Below are 24,360 nucleotides of genomic sequence, written 5' to 3' on the forward strand. Positions count from 1 at the left end.
GATCTACCTGACTGGCTGCTCTCTGGGACGACGACCACCACCACCACAACATCATTTATCATCATCGAGGGCACATCGACTTCTTCTGGGGATATCAGATCACTCCGTTTCTCTGCCCACTAACACGCGGCTTCAAAAACATCATCCCACTTTGCTGCGTTGGATGAGTTGATTCTACGATCTGGAGAGACTTGAAGAAAGGGTTGTTTGGACTGTGGTGGTCTCATATATTTTGATTCACTTCATCCTCCTCATCCCTCTTCCCTCGTCCCTGCTCTGGTGTCTCACATAATAGGTAAGTTCTGGCCACCCACCCCACAGACAGACACCTTCAACATCCTCCTTGCCCCCCATCCTCATCGCATGTTTCCGAACCGTTGCGTCTCCCCAGCACCATGCTGAAGCCTCTGATGCCAGCTCCGGCCAACATGTCGACTCGACCTCTATCCCCTCCACCTCCTTCTCCCGGTGGAACACGACTCAACTTCACATCCCCTACGCATTCAGCAGCCAATGCAGCCCGGAACTCTATCATCTCATCCTCAGCTAAAGGCTGGTCACCACTTCAGATCAATAAACGGGATCAAGCGACTTCACCCTCCAAAGGCAATGACCCAGGTCCTTCGCCTCTTTCATCGTCTTCCGCAGCAGCGGCGCCCAGACGTACGAGCTCATCCTACAAACACATGGCCACCAATTCTCTGGTCTCCAACTCACCATTCAAAAATCACTCATCTTCCGTCCAGTCCTCCGCTCGGGAAGTGGTTCATGAGCGTAAGGCTTCCCGGGGTCTTGGCGAAGCTCCTGTGAAGGCGACCGGATCGTCCACCACCCCTCGATCAGCCATTGGACTAGGTATCACTGCCAAACCTCGATCATCTTCCCGAGGGAGTTCTTCAGGAAACGGATCAGCAGTGGCTGGTACAAGACGAGTCTCGACGGAAAAGGGGACCGGAAAAGTCGTCTTCCATAGTCCTGTCACTGGCGGTGAGCGAAGGATCAGTGCATCCGGAGAACAGAGACGGTCATCCGCCAGCAAGGAGAACGAAAGTCCGGATGTCAGAGCATCGAGGAGAACCCCGACCAAGGCGACGACGGGTTTGAAGAATCTGGCAGGAAGGGAATTTGTCTCGAAGTCTCCCTTTCTCAACCCTGCCAACTCGACTGGAACTGGAGACGACGATACGCCAACTGCGGCGAGTCCCAGGACGAGCGTCCCTATCGAGAGGGATGATGTGTTTTCCTCACCTGCATCTACGCCTCGTCGAGTGTCTCCGAGCAAACCACGAGGTGTCTCGTTGACGGTCGACACCTCACCTGCTCTTTCTCCTCTGCGACAACCGCCACTCGCCCTATACACTCACATCTCTCAACCTGCCGTTCCCTCTCCCCTTCGATCAGACTTTGCACCCCTGCCCAACGGACCCTTTTCACGACCGCCAGCTTCAGCGACTCCGACCAGGTCATCAATGACGCCTTCACGACGACTCCACGGACCCAGAGATTTCTCTGATCCCACCGATTCTCCGAGCAAGACCAAGACGGTGACATTTCAGAGTGTCGCGGATGTTAGGGAGTTCGAGCGCTTGAGCGTCGAGGGGAGCGCCGACAGTAGCTTTGACGAGGCTGCCGAGGATGACGAGGAAGACGATGAAGAGGATCAAGAATGGTTGGAAACGTCGCATCGGGTCAACAGTCTCGACTCGTTATTGCACGAATCATCCGGTAGAGAGGAAGAAACAGAGGATGACGATGATGATGAGGACGACACACTGTCCATGGCAAGGCTCCGAATCACAAATCCTGACCAAACGCCAGACTTTTCAGATGCAGGATCAGAGTGTGCTACGGGTCGGTTCGTCAATTCGCTCATTGAAGAAGGTCTACTTTCACCAAGCGGATCTACGCCAGGATCTATGGACCAAGCCGTCTTTTCTGCCAACGCCACTCCGCAATTGTCGACTCCATCGCTTGGTGAATCTTTCCAAGCTACGCCCATGATGGTCTCTGCTTCCATGGACGTTCAGCCTTCGCAACCTACCGATACGTATTCTGATAAGGACTCGGCCGGTATCCCTTACGGTCGGTCGCACCATGCTGAAAGAGCTGCTGCCCATCACGCCCGCACGTCCTCGAGGGACTATGCACCGATTCGACTCGCGCAACCCGTAACTCTGCCGACCCAAAGCGATCGTCAAATGCTTGTCAACGCCAATGCTGCACAGCCGTACACTCAATACTCCACGCCGTTTGATGATGGCCCTCATGCGACGCAAGCTGGACCCATGCCTGATCCGTTCATCACAATACAAACTGCAACGACGGTCGTCACACCTCAGAAAGTGGCGGAGCGGCAAGAAGATGGCGTACCACTTGGCCGGTCGAGCCATCTTGAACGTATTCAAGCTGCTCGTCAACTAGCGACGCAGCAGAGCTTGGGTTTGGGCATGCCTCGAAGTCCTGCCATTGCGAAAAACCTGGTCCAGGCTACGCGGGAGGAGGATCTCGTGGACGTCGAGATCGAGCAGAGAGGACCTCCAAAGCCTCAGCAATTGGACTTGCCTGAACCTGTTGAACCTGTCCATCCACCTGTGGACCAGGTAGCGCAGGTGAGTCCAGATGACTTAAGTGATCATTATATGCTGACATTGCATCAGTCTGAACCTGGCAGCCGCTATGCTCTACCTTTCATCAACCTTACTTCGCCATTCTTCAAGCAGACTCCGACTGTCCTTGTGCACGAGACAAGCTCAGACAGCGCAAGTGACAACGATAGACCCCTGACCCCTCCGCCATCTCATACCTCTCGTGAAGTCAAAGCCGAGAGTCCTCATCGACTACCTTCTTTCGAATTCGAGGAGATTAGTCTTCAAACGGTCGACACGCTGGAGACCAGAACTGCCAAAGTCCAGAGATCACCCACCAAGTCGAGTACATCAGCTCCTATGAAGGTTTCGACTTCGATCGAATCTACTACTTCCGAATCGACTACCATCTCCACCACATCTCAATCGGTATCGTCATCGGCTGGGGGAGCGCGAATGTCAGCCTCTGCGTCAAGGGACTCGGATTTTGGCCTTCAGCGTACTGCAAGTCCACAACCACAGGATTCCACGAGCACTCGTGTTCGACAGAGGATATCTCGAGAGATGATCAGGGACACCATCAACCAACGTATCGCAGATGGCTCTCTCACCCGACGATCGTCTCAGTATGCCACTGAATCATACGGTTATCAAGACTTTGGCCGCGTCGATTCCAGCTCGGGATCATCTCAGCGCACCCCACTTGCAGATGTCAAGGCCGTGCCTATGGTCAAATCACACACGACCGATGCTGCTCCCCGCAAGGTCTCTGGCATTCGCGATGTGTCTACTCGACCCCGGAGTCAAACGCAATCGGCCCACGAGGTGCTCAAGGCGGCTGAGAAGGACGGTCTGATCGGTGAACCTCGAAGCGCTCTCGACAAGTTGATCGACATCAATCCCAGTCCGATGACTTCTACTTCTTCACCCGAGGGATCCAGCATGCTCTCACCAGCGAGACACGCGACCCCTTCGAAACGATCATCAATGCCTCCGTCTAGTCTGGGTCGAGACAAGCCACTACCTCCTCCAGGCATGATGGATGATATTGACGAGATGCCCTCCACGCCCACGCAGTCAGCACGCGAGAGACGGAGCGACACGCCGACTGGAGAAGGTATGGCTGCCAGGGAAGCCGCCATCATTGCAAAACGTCGCGAAAAGGTTGGAGAGAATACGGCGGATTGGAGTGCGGCCATCGAAAGCCGAGGTGGTAGACGAAGGCGGAGTGTCAGTACGGGTGATGTAGGCGAGAGGGCGGACGAGGTGAGTGTGATATACCACGGTCCTGAAAGTGCGTTAAACACTGTGACAGATCAACGACTTTAGAAAATCCCTGGCTAATCCTCGTCTCACCCTTGGGATCGACGAAGAGGGAGTGTCTATTCTTCAGTCGTTCAATGAAGAGGCTGCCAATATCGGAGCAGATGTGAGTCACATGCGAAGACGAGCAGGTTCACGGGTTGATTGCTTTGCCTCAGCGAGCATATCGTGTTCGGGAAAAACCCATGGTCCATGCTTCGTTTGGCGACAAGATCACTCATTCGGGTGCCGGTGACCTTGCGAGTGGACGGGCGTGGCGATCGATAAGAAGACCCTCAGATATGGTGAGTTGACTCTTCATTCGGATTTCCCTAAAGCCTCAGAATGAGCATGCGGCGGAGATACGAGCCCTGCGTGCTCGGGAAGCCAACAATGGTAAATCTTCAGGGACGATTTTCGTCAAAGGTGAGTGTCTGCCATGCTCTCGTCCGTTGACTTGTTAGTCCTTGGTATCGAGGGTTTGGTCGTACCTATACCTGAGCAGACAGCATTCTTCTGCATCACATTGGATAATGGCATCGACTACATCAGGACACCGTATGCGCCATTAGTGCCAAACGCGAAGGTCAACCAGGAATTTTCGCTGTGAGTTGTTCTGCCAAAGGGCTTGTCGCCTCGACTCATGTATGCGCAGGGTTGAGCATCCCAATTTCGAATTCTCACTCTCCCTTGACATTCGACGCGATCCGCAAATCCTCAAAGCCATCCATGAGATACACAATCCGCCGCCACCACCTCTGCTCGCCCCGACGTCCCCAGTCAAGAACTCTGGTCTCAAAAGTCTCTTTGCCTCTCCTCGCAAACCCAAAGCGGCCAAGGAAGCCGCTAGGTCCGTCACGCCTCTGCCACCTCAACCGCCTCCTCCGCCCACCGCGCTCGAAACCATGGCCAAGTACTTTGCTTCGCCCAACTCGTCGACCATTGCCAAGACGCATGTGGCTTTCAAACCCATCGCCAAGAATTGCGAGGCAAAGATCTTAGAGATTCGGTACCCCATGTTTGCAATGTTCAAAGGGGATGGCATGTTCGCTGGCGACAAGTCGGATTTGACTGCTTCGACGTCGTCTACTTCGACTGCAAGGAGACAATTGGCCAAGATCACGCTGCAAATGTTCAGACTGCCCCCATTGCCTGGACTTCGACCGGACGAAATGCCTCAGTGTATTGATGATTGTCTCCGTGGCATGAGACATCATGCCTGGCATGGGCAAGAGTATCAAGAGGGTGTGCTGACCCAGGTCGGAGGTGATTGTGTGGTAAGTCACAGGCCCCACTGTTGTGTTGAATGATTGCTCACGACGTTTGCTAGGCACCTCGTCGGCGATTATTCAAACTCATTGGCGGAACGCTCATCGCGATCAACGAAGTAACCAAGAAGGAAGTCACCTCGATCGACCTTCGGAAAGCGCTAGCCATCACCGATGCGAATGAAGAGCAACGTGTTGGCGATTCGCCCAAGAGTCGAATGACCCTCCGCCCGAGAAACAGTGATGAGGGCTTGAGTGCCCGTCCTATGAGCTTTAGGGTGGATTTTAGTGACGGGGAAGAAATCATATTTGGATGCGATACGGATGAAGACAAGGCGATCTGGTGAGCGCGCGCCTTTGAGAGTCTATTTGCTTGAGTGAATGTTGATTCTGGCGTGTCAGGATGGAGACCCTTTCTGGGCTCATTGGCAAAATTCCAAGTAATCCTCTATGGGCCGAGTTACTCGCTACTCGGCTTAAAGAGCGACCCCGTCGACCACATTCGACTGGGACTCTGGGCAAATTCCCAGCCGTACCTGGTACAACTACTGCGCCAGATGCTTCCGCTCCGATGTCTCCTACTCGATCAAGAGCCAGCGGGACGACCACTACGAGCTCCAACACTGACGCTCGGACCGCAGGATCTAGCTCTGGATTCACTGGAGAGCCCAGTACCAGATCCGGTCAAACAGGTCATCATTTTGAGGCTGCCACTTCCGACGAGCGAGAAGGACTCTTGTCAAGTGCCGCTAGCGGCATGACATCCTCTTCTGCTGGCTCCTCACTGCCACCTCAGCAGTACGCGCCTCAACAACACCAACGCCTACCGATCCACCCCTTGGACATTCGCCGCAGTGCCCCGCCTGCGCCCGCTCCTGTCACTCACCAACATCCACCTGCTCGATCCCCTACTCGACCACTTTCATTGACCACCGGCGTACCGATGATTCGGTTCGATGATGAGAATGCGCAGAGGAAAGTGAGTCTGAGGCCAAAGTCCGCCACGCCAGTATCCAAGCGGACGGCGTGAGACCACCGAAGACTGCCTGCAGGTTCTAGGCGGGGGGGAGGGGAGAACTGGAAGTATCACGCCGCTTCGAGATAAGGCGGAACATTTGGGAGATATGGATTTGGGTAGAGACATCTGATTGCCGCACGCTTGTGCGCGCTGTATGAACTATAGACCTCACTATACCCCTCCTTTTTTGATTTTGTGTGCTTTTATGAGTTCTCTGTAACATATACATATTCTTCATCGCTCTCCTTAACTTAATTATATATATACCTGTGGTTCGTGTTCTCTCTGAAGACAGAGATCAGAGGGATTGCAACACGCGCAGGACAGGAGAATCATGTATCGTCTGTGAGGTTCAGACGACTCTGGGCATGATACGACACTGATACACAAATGTCAATGGCAAGAATGAGTCTGTGTCAAGGGTCTATGATTGTTGCCCTTGAGGATGTGTGAAGCAGAATATACATATCGTACACAAGTCTTTAATAGGATCAGTTCCTGATGATCATCCGTTTCTTTCTTTCTTTCTTCTTCTTCTTCTTGCGGGGAGGCGAGTCTTTTCAAAAGTGAATTCGTGTAGATAGCCCTTTGATTCATCCGTCATGAGGTCACGTAAAACGTATGAAGAGTGTTTGAGAGGAGAGAAATATGCGTTCGAATGTGGAGCGTCCGAGATCTTTCATTCGAGAAGAGGAATCCAACCAAAGATCCAAGGGGGGGGTAGGGGTCGAGCGGCGATAAGGAGAAAAAAATGAGCAAGATGGGAAGAATGAAAGAGCGCAAATAGAGAGAGAGAAAGAGAGAGATTGCAAGTGGCTGGCTACCAGGGATCGAGGCCGAAGAAAAACTCTTGAAGGACGGTCGCAGCGGCCATTGCATGGGAGCGCAAAGTCTGTACGGCCAAAGAGAGAGAGAGATATGGCACGAGGAGTAGGGATTTCGTGTAGTTCGTATGATCTTGCGGAAAGGACCAACGAGGGGAAATTTATCATCATCATCACGCGTTGAATGGGTTTCGTTGAAAAAGATGCAGTTGTTTTCAAGATGAGATGAGATGAAACGAAAGGAAGATGAATGAAGATGAGATAGACACCAAAGGCAGAGGGGGTTCATTGGGAGATTCATTGATAAAAGGGATTATTAGGACATCCTCCGCCACAGATAGGAGAGAGTGATCATGTCGTGTGCTGATTTTCGTCAAGGTGCGTGCGTGCGTGCGTACGTGCGTGCCGTATTGACTGAAGCTAGTGATGTGTCGTGAAAGATCATTTCATGTTTGGTTGCGAAAATCATTTGATGTGTGCCGAAAAAGGAGGGAAGCAAGGTCCGGTAAGGAATAAAAGACGAGGGAGGGGTCCGAGAATGATAAAAGTCGAGGGTGGTCGTTCAGGATGAAGACCGCTCACAGCGTCCTTTGAGCGCGGCGCCCGATCGATCCGATCCGATCCCTGACGGCAATCATTTCCGCTCTCAGCTCCCGCTCACAGGTCCAAACTCTCCCTCGTCCTTGCCATTTCGACTCCATCATCTTGACCCATACCTCCTCCGCCCGCTGAATCCTGATCAAGATCCTCATAAACTCGCTTTGAGCCTATCGGTCCTAGGCCATTCGCATGCCCGTGTCCATGTCCATGTGAGTGTCCATGCGTTGACAATTCTCCTCCTCCTCCTCCAGAGTTCGTCGACGCTGAGCCATTCATGATCATCCCATTCGAACCTTTCAAAATTCCACTTGCGCTACCTCTCAACCCTCCGAAACCTCTTCCTTCACCTGCTGGACCTCGAGGGTTTCGTAATGGAGCGGCATTGGAGAGATCTTGCGAATCCGGCGAACCGGAAGTGATGGATATCCCCGAGCTTCCGTACATTCCACCTCCGGTACCATTGATGCCATTGGCGCTCATGGCGGATAAGGACGATTTCGAATGATGCAGGGTCATATTGGCGGTAGGACTAGCGAGAGGGTTGGGAGAATGTGAAGCCGAGCCGATCCCACCACCACCCCCACCACCACCACTAGCACCACCGCTTGACGATGTCGATAGACCTAGACCAGCAGGAAGAGGTGGAACAGGAGGAATAGAATCGATAGGTGAACCGAAAAACGAGTTGAATGTCCCGCTCCCCAATCCGCTTCCCATCCCATTGATTCGACGTCCAGCCGCTGCACCCATACTGACATATTCTCTCGATCCTGCATCACCATAACCTCCTCCATTCATCCCTCCGCGAAGATTGCCAGAGGATCGTTGAGGGGTAAGTGATCGAGCGGGATCACGAGCCACAACGGGTCCATTGAAACCTCGTAGATCCGGCATGGATTTCTTGATCCGTAGGCTCGGAGAGAGAGATTCTTGATTCGTACTCGAGTAAGGCGACAGATAGGCACTGGAAGTGACGGTCGCAGAGGATGACGAAGCGAATGGTGGTCGAGGCAGAGGATCTCGAGTGACCACGACGTACTTTGTCTCGCCCTCACTTCCCCTCGTGACGCTCAGTAGACCCAATTTTTGAGCAACGAGGTGGACGATCCGACGCTCGGTCGGAGTGAGAGATCGTGAAAAGGCCAATTCATCCCTCATCCTGTCTTCTTTGAACACGAGGACCCTCGAGTAAATGTCGAGGGCACTGGGGTCATTGAGGTCCAAAGCGACGGGAAGATCGGATGAATTGCCAGATGACGCGGCCGAGTGAGGAGGTGAATATTGGGGCTCGATATCAGCCGAATGACGACCGTTGGCTCGATGGGTCGAGGGGATATTGAGAGGCGGTGGCATGTCTTTGGAATCGAATTGAATCGATCTCATCCTCTTCAGCGCCTTTTCCCTTTCAATCTTGTCCTTTTCTCCCGGCTGCAAGACTTTTTTGTACTCCACTCGGAGCTTGCGTCCCTGTACATCGTATCCGTTCAACGCAGCGACCACGGCGGCCGCTTCGTCCGGCGCTCGAAAGTTTGCGAAAGCCAGACCACGGAAGACGCCATTGTCATGGTGATAGTTGAAAGCGTAGGGTAAAGGTGCACCGAGAGATTCCATCACGCCAAGGAGAGATTCTCGAGGGACAGCGAATGGAATATTCTTAATGACAATGGCGGTAGGAATGACATCGTCTTCAGGCATCGGGAGTCCGAATCCGTTTCGAGAACTCCACACGCCATTAGAACGTGAAGGTTGTTGTGGTTGTGGAGGGACGATGTTTTGGGATCCAAAGGGAGGCATCACATTCATGTAGCCAGCATTGGGACCTGCCAGAGTCGACGGGGATCCTGATCCTGATAGACCGAATCCACCCATGGGTTGCATGTGATTCAACGATGGAATACCGAGCTGAGAAGAGGAGGACAGGGGCGGAGGGGACGGCGTGACGGCCATCGAGGCGTAAGAGGATGGATCGGGAGGGTATGATTGAGGCATGGGTTGAGGATAAGGCTGATATATATTACTCGAGGATGTTGGCCCTGATTGAGTCGAGGATGGTGGAGAAAGAGCAGGGACAGGAGGTGAGGACGCATCGCCTCGACGATATGGGTCAAATGTAGAGTGAGGAATCGGTGATTCGCGAGAGGACGGCACATCGTACCAGCTCTAGATCCGCAAATCAGCATGGACTGGTCTTCTCAATTGTACAACCTAGGGACTCACAGTTGGCAAGCCTGACCTCGATCCACGTTTGTTCGGACTCCATCCGCCACCACCGCCGCCGCCGCCGCCGCCAGAACTTCCCGCAGAAGTCGGCATCATCCCTTGCCCAGGAGGTCCAAACACACCATTATACCTGTAATCATGTACGCCAGCTGATTGTGCAGAAGGATACGGCGAGATGGACAGAGTATGGAGGTTTGGAAGAGGTGGTGATTGAGACCCAGAATGGTGATTCATGATTGTGATTGATGAGCTGCGTCCGCGCGCCAGACCAGATCAACAGGGGCGGGACAATTGGTCGTGTAGCACTTCAAGACACGAGAGAGTGTGAATGCGCGTGTCTGTATATCTGTCCGTGCACCTCCTGCAACGTCGAGTTTCTTCACAATCGTGAGATCCAGGTCAGATCCCAAATGTCGTATCTGACAGAGATGTGATTGTCCGTACCCTTCGTGTCTTTTTCTCTTTTTCGTCCCTTTTTGATCCTGTAAGTTCGTGCCGCCGGACCCCGTGGAGAAAAGAATGATCAACGAACAAGATGACAACGTGATCGATGCAGTTTCCAACGTGAAGATTTCGATATGAATCTGCTCCCTGTCGTCTGGTAGCTCGCGCTAGTGGAAGTATATGAGCGATGGAGGAGAGAGAGAGGGGGGGGGCAATTAAAAAATAGACTGATATAGAGGGAGGCTGGTCCAGGTCAAAAGAATGAATCTATTTTTCCCCTTGATGATTTAATGGGTCGTTCGAAGTATGGATGGTTTAGATGATGAACGCGTGTTATGTCTCTCGCTCTGTCGTCGAATCGTAGAACAGGTCGTGGTGGTGAACAAGAAGAAGAAGAAGAAGAAGATCACAATGTAATGTTATTGGAGTGCTGCAATAGTTCACGACGACGACGGGGGGGGGGAAAACAAATCGATGGGCGGAAATATGAATATTTACCAGGTCACCATTTTTTTATCGAATTGATCCCAAACCAGTCATACCATGTGGAGAGCCACGTGGAGTAGTCTCCCACGCTCGGCTATTTCCCACGGTGACGTACATCGGGGGAATGGCGGTGCTGTTCTTGGCGTCACATCGGAGGGTTTTATATATTTGATAGACTCCTCCATTCAACTTCCTGTGCATACTCACCGCTCACACAACACTCTCTCTCAGCATGGGATTGGCATCTAAACTCGCAGCTGCTCAAGCTGGATCAGGAGGAGGTGGTCCATACGGTGGTGGTGGAGGAGGAGGAGGAGGAGGAGGAGGAGGGGGCGGAGGGGGCGCACAGTACGGTGGTCAACAGCCGTCTGGACAATATGGTCAATCCCAACCACAGCAGTCGTATGGTCAATCTCAACCATCACAGCCACATCAATATGGTCAATCTCAAATGAGTGGGCAATATGCTCCCCCTTCAGGCGCACCACCTCCTCCACCCGCCAGGTGAGTCCCCTTAACAACATACCACCGACAAACAACATTCCTCAACTTTGATTTCATACAAGAGAATGAAAACGCTGATGAAGCGAATGACGCCTTTACTGCGTACATCACCACTACTTCGTCCCCTCACTCCCTCTCGCCTCTCTCATCACTCCCTGAATCCCTCCTTTGTTCCCCTTCATTACCCTCAGGCCCGGACAAGGAGGCTATGCTCCACCTTCCGGAGCTCCACCCTCGTACGGTGGTGGACAAGGCCAAGGACAGCCATACGGTCAGCAACAGCAGTACGGTGAGCCAGTGATGACATTCTGTCGACAAACAGAAGCTCACGTACCGCACCGCAGGTCAGCAAGGTCAATACGGCCAACAACCCCAAGGACAAGGACATCCACAAGGTCAATATGGGCAACAAGGCCAAGGCCAAGGCCAAGGCCAATACGGTCAACAGCCTGGTCAATACGGTCAACAAGGGCAGTACGGTGGGCTGAATGACGCTTCGATGTCTTGAGCTTCTACTGACGCTGGAACTTCCTCTTACAGGCCAACAACCCGGTCAACAGCAATATGGTCAACAACCTGGCCAATACGGTCAACAACCGGGTGGATATGGTCAACAGCAACAATACGGCGCTCCATCTGGTCCTCCTCCAGGAGCCGGTGCAGGTAACACTGGAAACCCACAATTCCTTTTGCAGACGCTGCAACAATGTGTCCAGGACGTGAGTCATCGCACTCAGTTACTCTCGATCCTTTCGAGAGATCATACGCTGACCCTCCTCAACAGCAAAAAATCCAGGCTTTCTACCCACCTGGTTCCCTCGACATGATCGCGGCAAAAGTCGCTAGTTCTGGTGCATTGGCAAAGGTCGCCAATGAGTGGCGAATGCCCATGGAGCTAGCGGGAGACTTGGTAAGTTGTCCCTCATGCTCGTTGACCCCCGTCGACCTCCACTGACCCAATGGCCAGGTCAAGATCGCCCTGTTCGACGTCATTCTCTACATCGACGACTCTGGATCCATGGCGTTCGAAGAAGGAGGAGAGCGAATTGATGACTTGAAGTTGTGAGCTGGACCCGACGCCGATTGTGAGATGTCAAGCCAACGCCACACCCACTCTCCTCCAGAATCCTCTCCCGAGTCGCCTATGTCACGTCCCTGTTCGACGACGACGGTATCCAGGTCCGATTCATGAACAACCGAATAGAAGGGAACAATATCTCTTCCGAAGCTCAGGCTCTGCAATTGGTCCAACAGGTCAAGTTCTCAGGTGGGCAGGGCCTTTGTTGATCATGCTTGAAACCAGCTGAAGGAACCAAACCCTCTTGCCAGGTCTCACTCCCCTCGGAACCTCAATGAATCAGAAGATCATCCAACCCCTTGTCGTTGGACCTGCCCGAAGCAATGCTTTGAAGAAGCCCGTCTTGATCATCAGTGAGTGGGACGAGATGCAGTCATGATCCTATGGCATCATCATCTTTTTCACCACCGCCACATGCTTACCTGCACTGCAGCGATAACTGACGGTACACCCGCTGGAGAGAACAAGGACGAAATTTTCAACGTTATCGGGCGAGCGGACCAAGAGCTAAGAAGGACGAGATACGGACCTGACGCTGTGTCCTACCGTGAGCAGCTGCGACTCGCCTTTTCCAGTGATCGAGCTCACCCGGTCCGTCTTGTCTCAAACAGAATTCGCTCAAGTTGGAAACGATCTCAAAGCGACGAAGTTCCTCGAAGAACTCGACAACCATCCTCAGATCGGAGGTCTGGTCGACTGCACGTCAAACTTTGAAGTAGAACAAGCTGAGATGTCCAGGAAGAGCGTAAGTGGACTCGTGAGGGCGAGATCGTGATACGATCGATGACACAAACGTTCACAGGGCGTCGACCTCACACCGGAGATGTGGCTGTGAGTCGTCATTTCCATAGCTCAACCAGTACCACACAGACTAATTCTCTCCTTTACAGCGTCAAACTACTTATGGGACCCATTGATAGCTCTTACGATACCAAGGGTGAGCCAGTGCTTACTGCCAGTGAACAGCCAGCTCACAAAGTGATATACTCAGATGAGTAAACGAAAGCTCCGGATAGAGACATGGTCTGTGCCCGCTTCTGACTTTCTTGAAAAATGCTTCGTGAAATGATGGATGAAAGAAAATGGTGTTGAATGAGTGGAACAGATCCTATGGAAAACATATACATCACAGCTAGTAGGCGATACCCGAATGAGAGCGGGATTGAAAGGTTATGAATCGAATAGTTCAGGGGAACCTAACTTGGCATAACGGACTAAGAGCGCTACTCGAAATGGTCTCCCAATCGCGAACGCAGGTTTCTATAGCTACTGGGTATTCTCTTGACGATCAGTAACGTCATCATCTGTGAGCCATGTCCTGGCATTGTCCCAGGTCAGTCGACAAGGCGTGGAGGACCATGGCCTGTCGATATCGCGGCGATCTCATAAGATGAAGGGAATGAATGCTGCGATGATGCCGTACGACTCAATCCGTCCTCGCTGTTATTAGTGCCATCTGGGCCCACTGGCGTGATGCACAGCAACTCCTCGACTGACAGACAGTCGGATAACACAAAAAGAAACCGTTGAAAATGCATAGAAGACAGATCCATGATGAGATATTTGTAGTCAACGGAATGAACCAACATGTATGTGTTGAGAGAACGAGACACCCTACACACAAACACGCGCAGATGCAAAAGGTGATAGACAGAGGGAGGAGCATAGTCGAGTTACCGGGCACGGGATGAGCTGATCCATGAGGACGGTCCAGAGAACACTGGGATGAGGGATACGAAATCTATGGATACAGTAAGAGAGACGAGACGGGGAAGACGATATGGCGACTTCGGCAGCGAGCGCGAGCGCGAGCAGGCGGGCTGCGGGCGGGGATATGTGAGACGAGAGCGCCTCTTGCTGGAGACTCCTGGGATATGATCGAGAGCGTAGTAGGCGAAGGGTGACTGAAAACTAGCGGGCGGCGAAGGTTAGGCGGGTGCGCCGGACATGCGCGAGAAGATGTCTTGAGGGGTAGGAGTCCATGAGGGTGATCGATAAACACTCTCGTTCTCGCGACGCTCGCTGAGAACCCCCCCCCCCCCCCCCCCCCCCCCCCCCCCCCCCCTTTTAAGCCTCTACGGTCGCAGGTAACACTGGACTACCGCCTGAAGCAGGACCGGTGACGGACGAATGAAGAAGTTTATCTCGTTCGCCCGCTCGTCTAGCGAGTAGACTCGGTGGGATAGGTGCAGACGTTCGACGTAATCCTGACATGGAGAAATGGATGGGTGCGCGAGATCTCCGTCTGGGAGAATCAGCATCCAGTGGAAGTCCGTACCCTGGTGCGACGAGGGGTACAGAGGCAGTGGACGATCCGAGATCTGGAGTTTTGATAGTAGAAGTTGAGCCAGAGCCAGAGCCAGAGGATGCAGAAGAGAGTGAATGTGTACAGTGGGAGGAGGAGGAGGAGGAGGAGGAGGACGCCGTCGAGCCAGACAAAGATGATTTCGTAGATACCTTGAACGAGATAGTATGCCTCATGGGTGGTCTTTCATACTCTGACACTGCTGTCGTGGAGGCTGCGGTACCACCACCACCACCACCACCTGACAACCGCTTCCATTCTGCCTTTTCCTCCAAGGTGGGTCTTCGAGCGGGTCCATGAGATGGAAGGATCTGCGACGTGGCGGAGGCGGAGGCGGTGGTGGAGAAGCTGGGATGATGGAATGAAGACGGGGGACTGAACGTGGGTAATGATCCTCGACGCATTTCCAAACTTTTTCTGTAAGACGAAGGGATGGCGGCGCCACCGTAGTAACCGCTGTTGGAAGGGATAGAGTAGAAAGAGGATCGAGAAGTAGCGGGTGACAGTGGAGTCAAGATATCCATCGATCCAGGAGATGCAGTCCATGCTTGATCCTCTTCTTCGTCGACGATGATGGTTCCAGATCCAAGTCCACGCTTGATCAAACTGCTTCGTCGTCCCCCGTTGGTAGTCTCTATCGGATCCATCATCGTCGCTCCTCTTAGACCTGAACCGCCGCCGCTGCCGCCGCTACCAACCCCTCCTCCTTCTCCTTCGCCTGATGATTTCCGCCTGTACATTGCCCGAATCGGTCGATTGAGATCGGTCATACTGCTCAACGGGATAGATCCACGTCGAGCGGCACTCGCGAGACCAGAACCAGGAGCGAACTCTGATTTCGATGCGAGACCCATCATGAGTCCGCCGATGAGGCTCGAACCTGATCCTGATCCTGATCCTGATCCACCGAGCGTTCGAACCATTGACCCACGTCTCGATCCGCCACCTCCACCGATAGTGGATGCTCCAGATTGACTGAACGATGATCTGGAGGAGCTGGGTAGTATACCACCAGCACAGCTCGGCGAGCCGGATAAGCCAATGGGATATTCAAAGGGACCTAGTTCAGCTACGGGCGTACTTGCCAATTCTGGTAGTGTAGAAGGGCAAGTTCCAAATGTGAAGCCTCCGAAAATGTCTACAGAGGATGACGAGGAGGATGCGGCATAGCTAGTGGCTGTTTCGAGGGGTGGAGAAGTGAATGTAGTGCCTGAGTTGGATGTCGAGAGGGAACAGGAGGAACGAGTGGAAGAGGCGGAATACGAAGGGGTGTCGAGTGGGTGTTGGTGCTGGTGGTGGTGGTGGTGGTCTTGGTTCTGGTGGTGCAACGAGGTTCTATGCATGGATGTGTAGTCCCCCATTGGGATAGGAGCGGTGGAGAGGGAGAAAGACGAAGGGGCGCCTAATGGGTGGGCGGTGGTGGTTGCATGCATGTCGGTCAAGGTTGGTGGTACTGCGTGGTGATCGTCGCCGTTACCGCCGTTGTTGTTGTTGATGATGCCACCAGGGGCATGCTCTGTGCCTATCTTTGATGATAGATGTAAAGCAGCCTCAAGACGTTGTCCCAATAATTCATCTTCCAACATGATGTCTTGTCCCTTGGTGTTCTCCTCCTCCTCCACCATCCTCTTCTGTATCGCTTGGCAGCAGGCGCTATCGCCGACGACAACGACGACGTGTCTCTTCTGACCGTCGATCATGTCAGCAGCATCGACAGCAGCGGTAGCTGCAGAAGCAGCTGGCTCCAGAGGAGTGATGAGAGGGTCCAGTAGTCCAGACCAAGTGGAGGAAGAAGAAGAAGAAGAGGCAGAAGATGCGTGGTGAGAGAGTGGAGGAGGTGAACAGGGCGAGGGCAGAGACATGGGCAGCAGCAGCAGCCGCAGCAGCAGCAAAGGGGGGATGGGTATGCTCTCTCTATCCTTTTTTTTTCTCTCTTCCTTCCACCCTCGTCGCCCTCGCGTCTCTCTCTCTTCTCTCTCTTCTCTATTCTTGAAATAGACGAGAGACAGACAGAACAGTGGTGGTCGACTAAAAGATAGATGGTACTGATCGATGTTGGACGATGATCTTCGACACTAGTGAGAGATAGAAAGTCTGGCCTTTCAATTGGGATCTATAGTGTGTGTGTTCACTACTACAAACGACGCCGCCGCCCACTTGCCCTTCCTTTCCCTCCCTCCCTCAGCCATCCATCCAGCCAGCCAGCCCGCCCGCTGCTGCTGCTCGCTGCTGCTGCTCGCTGCTTCGTCGCTGCCTTGATGATCGCCGCCAAATGACGCCCCCCCAAAAATGAACCACCGCGTCATCCAAAAAAAAACAAAAACAAAAAACCCCCCTTTCCCCTCGTGCCACACTGTCCCTCCCCCTCTGGTGTGCTGCGTCCTCACTTGACTGATGCCCAGTCGCGCAGCCACGGGCTGGCTTGGGGGGGTTTAAAAAAGAAAAGGAAAAAGTCTGGAAGCAGCACTCTAAAAAATCGACAGGGCGCCATACACATTATAACTCTATCCGGTCATGTGTGTGCTGCGGCCAAGGCCAAAGTGGCGAAGGCACCCAGGGTGGGCTGAGGAACAAGGTACCGTAGGCAAGTTCCTTACGTGGACAAAGGGGTCCAAGGCGAGGCTAGGTACAAGGGATCACTAAGTACCAGCGGGTTTGACACGGGCACAGCATGTGGCAGAGTGGCAAACGATCTATCTCACTCTAGAACGCATGTCCCGGCGCGCACCTCTCTCTCATCCATCCCCCCTGATGCCGTGGCCAAAAGTTGCCTGCCTGCTCTATTGGTCCCTCCCCCTGCGGATTGTGATCCCACCTGGCAAGACATAGGGACAGCGGACGAAAGTGGACCGAACAGCATTTTTTTGGGAATCGGAGGATTTTCCCTACAACTTAACAGCTCCACCCAGAGTGTATCCCAGCAAAAAAATGCAGAGAGGCACACCGAACCGAACAAAAACGTTGACACCCGCGGGCGAGAGCCAGCCAAGCTGTTACTCCTGCGCGGGCAGGGGGAGACGCAGTATGGAGTGGGACCATGAATTGGTTCATTCCTGGAATCGTGGGGATTTTTCCTCGGACATGGTTGTCTCCGAACCCATGACTTATAGTGTACCTTATGTACATATGCCCCCTTTGTTCAGAATGGCCAGGAACGATGCGATTCCTACGGAATTACAAGCTCCAAAACACAAGCTTGGAACGAAATCGTCGACGAAGCTGATGATGACGAGCTGGCCGCCCGCTCGCCACGTAGCGAAATGCAGCCATGCCCCCCGTTCAACAGCAGCTCTTCAGTGGCGACATGGTTTTGCTTCCGTTGTAGCTGCTACCTCCACCTGCGTAGCGATCGTGGGAAAGTCGCTCAGAGTCACTACCGTGGGATAGTCGCGTCAACTTGACACGATCTCGATGGCACGTCATATTTTCAGAAAAATAGATATCAACCAACTGTTGAAACTGTGTCTTGGACGACAGGTTTGGGTCAGATCATCGACTTGCAGCTGCTGAGCTCAGCTTTCCAGAGTCCAGCTCCAGCTTCAGCTCCAGCTGACGGTTCCTCGTCCATGAATTGACTTGTTCCCATTGCCCGGACCCCTCTCACCATGCCGACCAAGCTGGGCGCTGCAGACTCGTTCAACTCCTCTGGAGCAACCATCATCCCGGATCGCGAGCAGCGAGGTTCTGGACCGACCTATCGAGCGTACAATCCTATCGCTGGACTCAGCAATGCCAGACTATTGATGCCTGAAGACTCGTTCGGTCGACAACTCCAAGCGTTCTTAACTTCTGGATCTACTACCAACGATAGCCAGCAAGAGACCGAAGCGGGGGGACAAAGTGGAGATTCAGTCAGGCCAAATATCAATGATGAAGCTGCAGAGGCTATGGTGAGCCAATGGAGTCCATCTTGCTGCTTCATCACCCTCTGAGTCATGACGCTCCTCGCAGCTACGTGACTTTGGGTTCAACTCGTCGACCTCTTCCCATTTTACTACGCACACGCCTAACCCTTCAGACCTCATTTCAAGCTTACAAATTGATTCGAATGCTGCGCATACCCACGCCCGAACCTCGCCATTCAACTCGCACTCCCCTCTAGCTCAGGAAGAAGCTGCATCCCTATCTGCGACCGCAAGTGGCAACCATCCCGATCGTCCCGCTTCCGTTCTGTCTCACCATTCTCACCACTCGCACGCTTCCCGCTCTCATCGAGGCAGTATCTCAGGCTCGGAATACTCCTACACCTCGACAGAAGTAAGCGGAGACGAGGATGTCCGAATGGAAGCGGACGTTCCAGAACCATTACAGACAGTCTGGAACGTCGGTGCGATCGGTGGAGTCGTTCCTGCCCTAGGGTCCACTTTGACGGCAAACCCTTTCGCTTCCAAGGGCGGAACAGGGCACGCACAATACCCTAGCCCCGTCTCGACTTCTGGACCTAGTCCACCGACCGTCCCTGGAGCCATGTTTGGTGGTGGTGCCGGTGCTGGTGCCGGTGCTGGTGGTGGGCCAGTACGTGGTATCGGAGCGGAAAAGGAGGAAGAAGAGAGAAAGAGGCTAGAAAGATTGGAACGTGAGTTGTTCAGCAAAGCAGTAGAGGGGGTCTTCCCGTACACACCGCTGATATCGTGTCTCCCTCACGCAACTCTCCTCATATCACATCATGCTTTCTTTTGACTTATTCCATCCCCATTTCGTATCTGTTACACTGTACGCTCGCTCGCCCGCCTGACGGTCCGCTCGACACAACAGACCGCCGAGATATCAATCGCCGCTCAGCCCAAAAACATCGCGCAGCGCGTAAAGCCGAACTGGATATTCTCAATCGAACTATCACTGAAAAGGAAGCGCGCATCAGTCAACTCGAACGAGAATTGGCAGTGGAACAGAGCAAATCGAGACAATTGGCGGAATTCATCAAAATGTCGATGGGTAGAGGTAGGACCGATGATGAGCAAGGTGAAGAGAGTATAGGGGACAAGCAGGTCGTTGCAGGGTCCCGGCGGGTGTCTTCCAGACGGGGTGCGACATGAAACAAAATCGAACTAAACGTGAGTCGGGTGTATCGGTTTACGGGTCCTCAGAATGTGCGAAGCGTGACTGATACAGTGACACAGGATCATGACTGTGGGATCGACTCTATTTGAGTTGCATGGAACAGATCCACCCAATCAACTTGTGCATATGACCTCCTCAATCTCGTTCTGGACCGGTAGACAAAGCTGAACGGACAGCCTTTCGGTCTACATTCCGGCACCCGGACATACAGCGTCTGAAGGTATGCGACCGACTCAGTATCTACGGTACGCACAGACACCGAATGCCATCGAATCCGCTTCGAGGGTAGATTGTCAAATCATGCTTGGGAACTGCAGGCTGGCGGGCAGCTCATGTCAGGCATACCTGTTCTGGCTCTTGGAGAGCAGAGCGGAGTATACTTCGAAGGGGCAATTTTGGTCTGTACTCCATGTCTTTGTTCGCCTCACCTTGCATCGTTTCTTCTCCCTGTCTTGTGCTCGTTAGCCGCATCGACAAGATGCAACGATGATGATTATGCAAAAATGCTACGACTATGATCAACGCTATGACATCTATCGACTGGGCGTACGAGTCTCCATCCTGCCCAGTTTAGCTAGCTTGGGTGTGTCTCTGCTGCCCACCCCTCGCGGACTTCACAGACCCTGTAACGTCCCTGTACCCTCTGCTCCATGAACCACCTGACCCTCTGCCAATACCTTCCAACCGATTTTCCCACTGGCGCTCCCGATCCCGGGGACATTATGCGCCGGGTTCCGGACCCAAGACCAGTCCTTGCTCCCTGTTGCGCCGGAAGAGGAGGGTGAAGTCTGGGTACTGTTGGACATAGGATCCGACGGTCTCTTAACTTTCTCCCACTCTTTATCCCTTTCGTCCTCACTTGAATCCCGGGCATCGGTGTGCTCTGATGCCTCGCTCGACGGCGACTTTGGATCGTCTCCCTCCATCTCCATCTCGACGGATGATCCTTCGAGTCCCAGATCCCTCACACAAGCTCTCAAATACTCCATGATGGGTTCGGCGACCCATCTCTCATTGGCTTTCGGACCAGTGAACCATCCGAGGTGCCCGCCACGAGGTGTGATGGCCATGAGAACGTGTGTGGAGGAAGAAACTTGCGTTCGAGGAAGAGCACCTGGGAATGGGAACAGGCGAGAAGAGGAACGTTAGCTTTGAATCGAGTCGTCTCGAGTCTAGTCTAGTCTAGTCAGAGACCTGGGGTGCAGCCAGGTTCGATCAGATCAAGGGAGGAAGACAAGGTGCCACGAGCTTTAGCTCGAAGTTGGGGGACTTCCGAGTCGGAGGAGGATGAGCCGAAAGCGAAAAGGGGGGGGGGGGGGGGTTAAACAAGTGTGAACCACAAAAGCGGAGAGAGGTGATAGACGCTGATTGAAGGGGTATTGTATCCGCGAAGAGGGACTTGAATATATGATGTAAAGGGGGAAGAAGAGGCGATACATCCTCAGACTTGGATGAATTCACCTTGTGTAAGATGATTCCCCGCAACAGCAGGGTACCACTGCCGTCTTGGGGCCAGGAGGCCAGGAATCAGGTAATAGCGGGTAGAGGGAAAGAGGTACGAGAGAGAAGGCGCATAAGGAAAAAGAAAACAGGACCACTCACGACTGTCGATAATTGGATCGTCGGCCGCGCCAATCACCAGAAGCGGTCTGAAAGACAGTCAGCCTTGCCTTAAACTTAGTCGTACAAGGTCCAAGAGGCTGACCCGGAGGTTGGGTGTGTGCGAGGACGCTTTGAGTCGCAGAGTGAGGGAACCCCCCTGCCGCGGACTCTCACCTTTTCACCTTGTCGACGACCTTTTTCGGACTGGCCCACTCGTAATACGCGTACGCATCTTGGAAAGGCCACGCACCGATTCCTAACGGTCCACCGATCTTTGACACCATATAATCGTCCACTACTTTGAGTGTGAATCCTCCCTTTCTCATCGTCTTTAATTTCTCCAATACGCTTTCTTCTACACCAATATTGACTTTACCCGCCAGTCTCTGAGACTTTTCCCAGATCTTCGGATTGGCACCATAGTGCTTGAAGAAGAGATTGATCAAATTCAATCCCATGGCTCTTGAATACACGCGTGAGATGAACCAGTGATGCTCCAATTTATACGACATGGCCGGTAAGTCCATCGGTGGACCCAGCGCGATGCCCGAAGATAAGAGTGATTGAGACCCCGTTTGACCGAGATAATTCGTCAGGACGGCGGCTCCGAGCGAGAAGCCTATACCGAGGAGTGGAGAGGTAGGGTACGTTGAACGGATATAGTGAAGTGCGATGGACAGGTCCAGGGTCGTTCCTGCCGAGTAAAGCTGATCCGAAGTGACGGGTACGCCGGCGCCTGAGAGGTAGGGAGAGGGTGTGTGTGCGTATAGATCAGCGACTGTGGCTCTCTAGACTCCTGTAGGCCACGCCTGTACTGCACTCACAGCCTCGGAACTGTAGGTGAAGATCATTAGCACCGGATAGACTGTATAGAGCAAATCCCCCCGCTCCCCACTTACATTGACGACGACGGCTCGGATGCCCAGTCCACCCTCCGACTCTGGCCTCATGACTTTCGCCAATACGTTCCTCACGTAACTCTCATGCGAACCTCCGGTGAGACCATGGCAAACGACAAGCGTGGGTGTGTCGGGAGGTAAGGAGCCGTGATTCGGAGGTGTAAAGTCGAGACCTCTGCCGGGACCCCCATGAGCACATTTCAATGAGGATAGACTAGACTAGACGCTAAACAGTCGAATTCCAAACTCACATTGTACCTCCATCCGGTACTCTCAGATACGTCCTGTTAAGCGCAGTATGAGCGATCTGCCCCCCCTGGATCCTGAGAGGCCCTGGACAAATACGCTCACCGTACATAGTCCACCTGATCGATCTTTGAGAAATCACCAACGACGCTGAACATCGTCTGGAGATGACCACTGAGGGGGTTGGTAGGTAGAAACACCTGATCAGCAGCGAATCAAGTCAAACGTCGCTATTTCTTTGCTCCGCTCCGCTCCGCTTCGCTCACTCACTTGAACAACCACCACGTCGGTTTGAAACCCCCTTTCATCAAACTCGGTACGTTCTCTTCTATCCATCGACTAATCACTGACCCTTTCTCACCGTCTCCAGTTCTGCCCACTTGTCCGCCGTTCGGTGTACGTCTGTCCAAGCGAGCAGGTCTACTCGGTACGATCCATTCAATCTCGCCCGACGAGAGTCCCAACATGCTAACGATGAATGATAGTATCATAGAGGGGAGAGAGAGAACGATTGAGAGAGAGGACGCCGCCCTCTTTGTATCTCTTGAGCTTGCAGCCTGTTGATCGCCGGATGATGATCCACGTGAAGCAGCTTTCCTTTGTCGAAACTCTGCATGAGTGTCCATTGTCTGGTGAATGTGACCGGGTCGAGCCAAGGGTATACGAGGATGAAGTACCACTTATCTAGGATGAAGCTTGGGTCATGCTCCTGTTGCTGCTCATCATGGAAATGGTCGACGAACGAATGACTATCGACTACCGATGCCTCTGCGTCATTTCGGCTCACTCGGACGGAAATTTAACCTTTGAATGCGGGAGTGACCGGTGTGTGGGCTGGATGGTCTCATCGACTCTACCCATATGCTGGAGCATTGTCAGGTCAGAGAGCACTCGATACCATCAGCAACAACATTTGATGGCACTGGAGGTGGTCCCCATCATGCCCTGAGTTAAAGCTGAGCCGCCAGCCCGCCCACCTTTCGTGCTTTGCTTCGGCATCGACACTATCCCTCCGCCCCCGAAAGGGATGGCATGAATGAGCATTCTAGAGCCATGTGTCCACTCTCAAGCTTCCGAGTCTTTGGGTCAGGAGAGTAGTGATGCTTATGGACCGCACGAGCTGCTGAAGCGGCACCGAGTCACGACACCCACGCCGAGGTGACCAAAGGCTAGCTAAGGTGTATTGGCATGACACAACAACGTGAGCCTCAGAATCCTGACTCTCGCTACCGATTGCGGGCCGTGGACCTCTTCCAACGGAGTGCCAGGCAAGTTGCTGCCTCCATCTGGTTCAAAGGAAGTCTGATCCCTTCGTCGAGCCACCCTGCGTTCGCCTGGGCCATACATGGCTCACGATCGATGCTGACAGGCGCCAACAAAATGCCCCCTCGTATGCTCATCACCTGTGGGACCTTGAATGAGACTCTTGGAAGATCAGAATACCCAAGTGCACACATCAACTCGCTAGACGTCTCAACTCCGGATCAAAGACCTTTACTCCAGACTCACTCTTAGCATCCTGTGGTCATCCGGTGTCAGCCGTCAAGGGTCCCAATCCTTAACGATTTCAAAAGCTCCTGGATCTACTCAAAGGAACCCGACCCATACATCCTGCAAGGTCATTCAAATTGACTTGAACTTGAGGATCCGTTGGACCCTCTCTCGGATCGCCTATCTGTCGACGTCGACGATGGAGCAGGGCGGCTCACTAGGTGAGCGACGTTGACGCCAGAAAGGTGAGTTCGAGTCGTTCAAAAAACATTTCGCTCTCCATGACATCTCTTCAGTCGCTTCATATGATTATCCCTGTGTCCTCTTCTCTAAGAAAGAACGACTGAAGGGTATCGTAACCTTGGCTGACATTGGCAGCTAGAATATTCAACGTCCCTTCCAATACTCCTCATCGCCTGTTGTACCC

General features: G+C 53.1%; 7 protein-coding genes across 7 annotated transcripts; 3 read left to right on the forward strand and 4 right to left on the reverse strand.

Moving 5' to 3' along the window:
• The first annotated feature begins 272 nt into the window (after nucleotides 1–272).
• Nucleotides 273–6,581, forward strand: BD324DRAFT_635198 (hypothetical protein). Its single transcript, XM_022016795.1, has 9 exons — nucleotides 273–2,609; nucleotides 2,658–3,851; nucleotides 3,901–4,014; nucleotides 4,067–4,192; nucleotides 4,232–4,313; nucleotides 4,352–4,493; nucleotides 4,543–5,164; nucleotides 5,218–5,498; nucleotides 5,558–6,581. Exons 1-9 carry the CDS (start codon nucleotides 396–398, stop codon nucleotides 6,183–6,185), a joined length of 5,403 nt encoding a protein of 1,800 aa, XP_021869069.1. The 5' UTR covers nucleotides 273–395; the 3' UTR covers nucleotides 6,186–6,581.
• On the reverse strand, nucleotides 6,562–7,476 carry BD324DRAFT_136501 (hypothetical protein). Its single transcript, XM_022012005.1, has one exon. The coding sequence runs from the start codon at nucleotides 7,296–7,298 to the stop codon at nucleotides 6,774–6,776; it is 525 nt and encodes a 174-aa protein (XP_021869070.1). The 5' UTR covers nucleotides 7,299–7,476; the 3' UTR covers nucleotides 6,562–6,773.
• A 178-nt stretch (nucleotides 7,477–7,654) lies between these two features.
• On the reverse strand, nucleotides 7,655–10,051 carry BD324DRAFT_653085 (hypothetical protein; the record flags this gene model as incomplete). The annotated part of the gene is made up of 2 exons (XM_022018605.1): nucleotides 7,655–9,757; nucleotides 9,815–10,051. 2 exons carry the CDS (start codon nucleotides 10,049–10,051, stop codon nucleotides 7,655–7,657), a joined length of 2,340 nt encoding a protein of 779 aa, XP_021869071.1.
• Nucleotides 10,052–10,979: 928 nt separating this feature from the next.
• Nucleotides 10,980–13,328, forward strand: BD324DRAFT_582986 (hypothetical protein; the record flags this gene model as incomplete). The annotated part of the gene is made up of 13 exons (XM_022013590.1): nucleotides 10,980–11,031; nucleotides 11,071–11,251; nucleotides 11,443–11,548; nucleotides 11,601–11,712; nucleotides 11,792–11,970; nucleotides 12,036–12,161; nucleotides 12,219–12,313; nucleotides 12,376–12,518; nucleotides 12,581–12,682; nucleotides 12,763–12,876; nucleotides 12,941–13,074; nucleotides 13,132–13,160; nucleotides 13,220–13,328. The coding sequence occupies 13 exons, from the start codon at nucleotides 10,980–10,982 to the stop codon at nucleotides 13,326–13,328; spliced, it is 1,482 nt and encodes a 493-aa protein (XP_021869072.1).
• Nucleotides 13,329–14,396: 1,068 nt separating this feature from the next.
• BD324DRAFT_653087 (hypothetical protein) lies at nucleotides 14,397–16,496 on the reverse strand (the record flags this gene model as incomplete). The annotated part of the gene is made up of 1 exon (XM_022018606.1): nucleotides 14,397–16,496. The coding sequence occupies one exon, from the start codon at nucleotides 16,494–16,496 to the stop codon at nucleotides 14,397–14,399; it is 2,100 nt and encodes a 699-aa protein (XP_021869073.1).
• A 1,634-nt stretch (nucleotides 16,497–18,130) lies between these two features.
• On the forward strand, nucleotides 18,131–19,827 carry BD324DRAFT_136908 (hypothetical protein). Its single transcript, XM_022012006.1, has 4 exons — nucleotides 18,131–18,524; nucleotides 18,586–19,210; nucleotides 19,390–19,688; nucleotides 19,755–19,827. Exons 1-3 carry the CDS (start codon nucleotides 18,240–18,242, stop codon nucleotides 19,668–19,670), a joined length of 1,191 nt encoding a protein of 396 aa, XP_021869074.1. The 5' UTR covers nucleotides 18,131–18,239; the 3' UTR covers nucleotides 19,671–19,688; nucleotides 19,755–19,827.
• Nucleotides 19,828–20,200: 373 nt separating this feature from the next.
• Nucleotides 20,201–23,192, reverse strand: BD324DRAFT_635222 (Alpha/Beta hydrolase protein). Its single transcript, XM_022016796.1, has 8 exons — nucleotides 22,713–23,192; nucleotides 22,548–22,616; nucleotides 22,448–22,480; nucleotides 22,197–22,371; nucleotides 22,122–22,131; nucleotides 21,472–22,033; nucleotides 21,298–21,344; nucleotides 20,201–20,809 (listed from the first exon to the last, which is right to left on the reverse strand). The coding sequence occupies exons 1-8, from the start codon at nucleotides 23,066–23,068 to the stop codon at nucleotides 20,310–20,312; spliced, it is 1,752 nt and encodes a 583-aa protein (XP_021869075.1). The 5' UTR covers nucleotides 23,069–23,192; the 3' UTR covers nucleotides 20,201–20,309.
• Between the last annotated feature and the right edge of the window lie 1,168 nt (nucleotides 23,193–24,360).

This window comes from Kockovaella imperatae (genome assembly GCF_002102565.1).
Source record: "Kockovaella imperatae strain NRRL Y-17943 chromosome Unknown BD324scaffold_13, whole genome shotgun sequence".
Classification (NCBI taxonomy): Eukaryota; Fungi; Basidiomycota; class Tremellomycetes; order Tremellales; family Cuniculitremaceae; genus Kockovaella; species Kockovaella imperatae.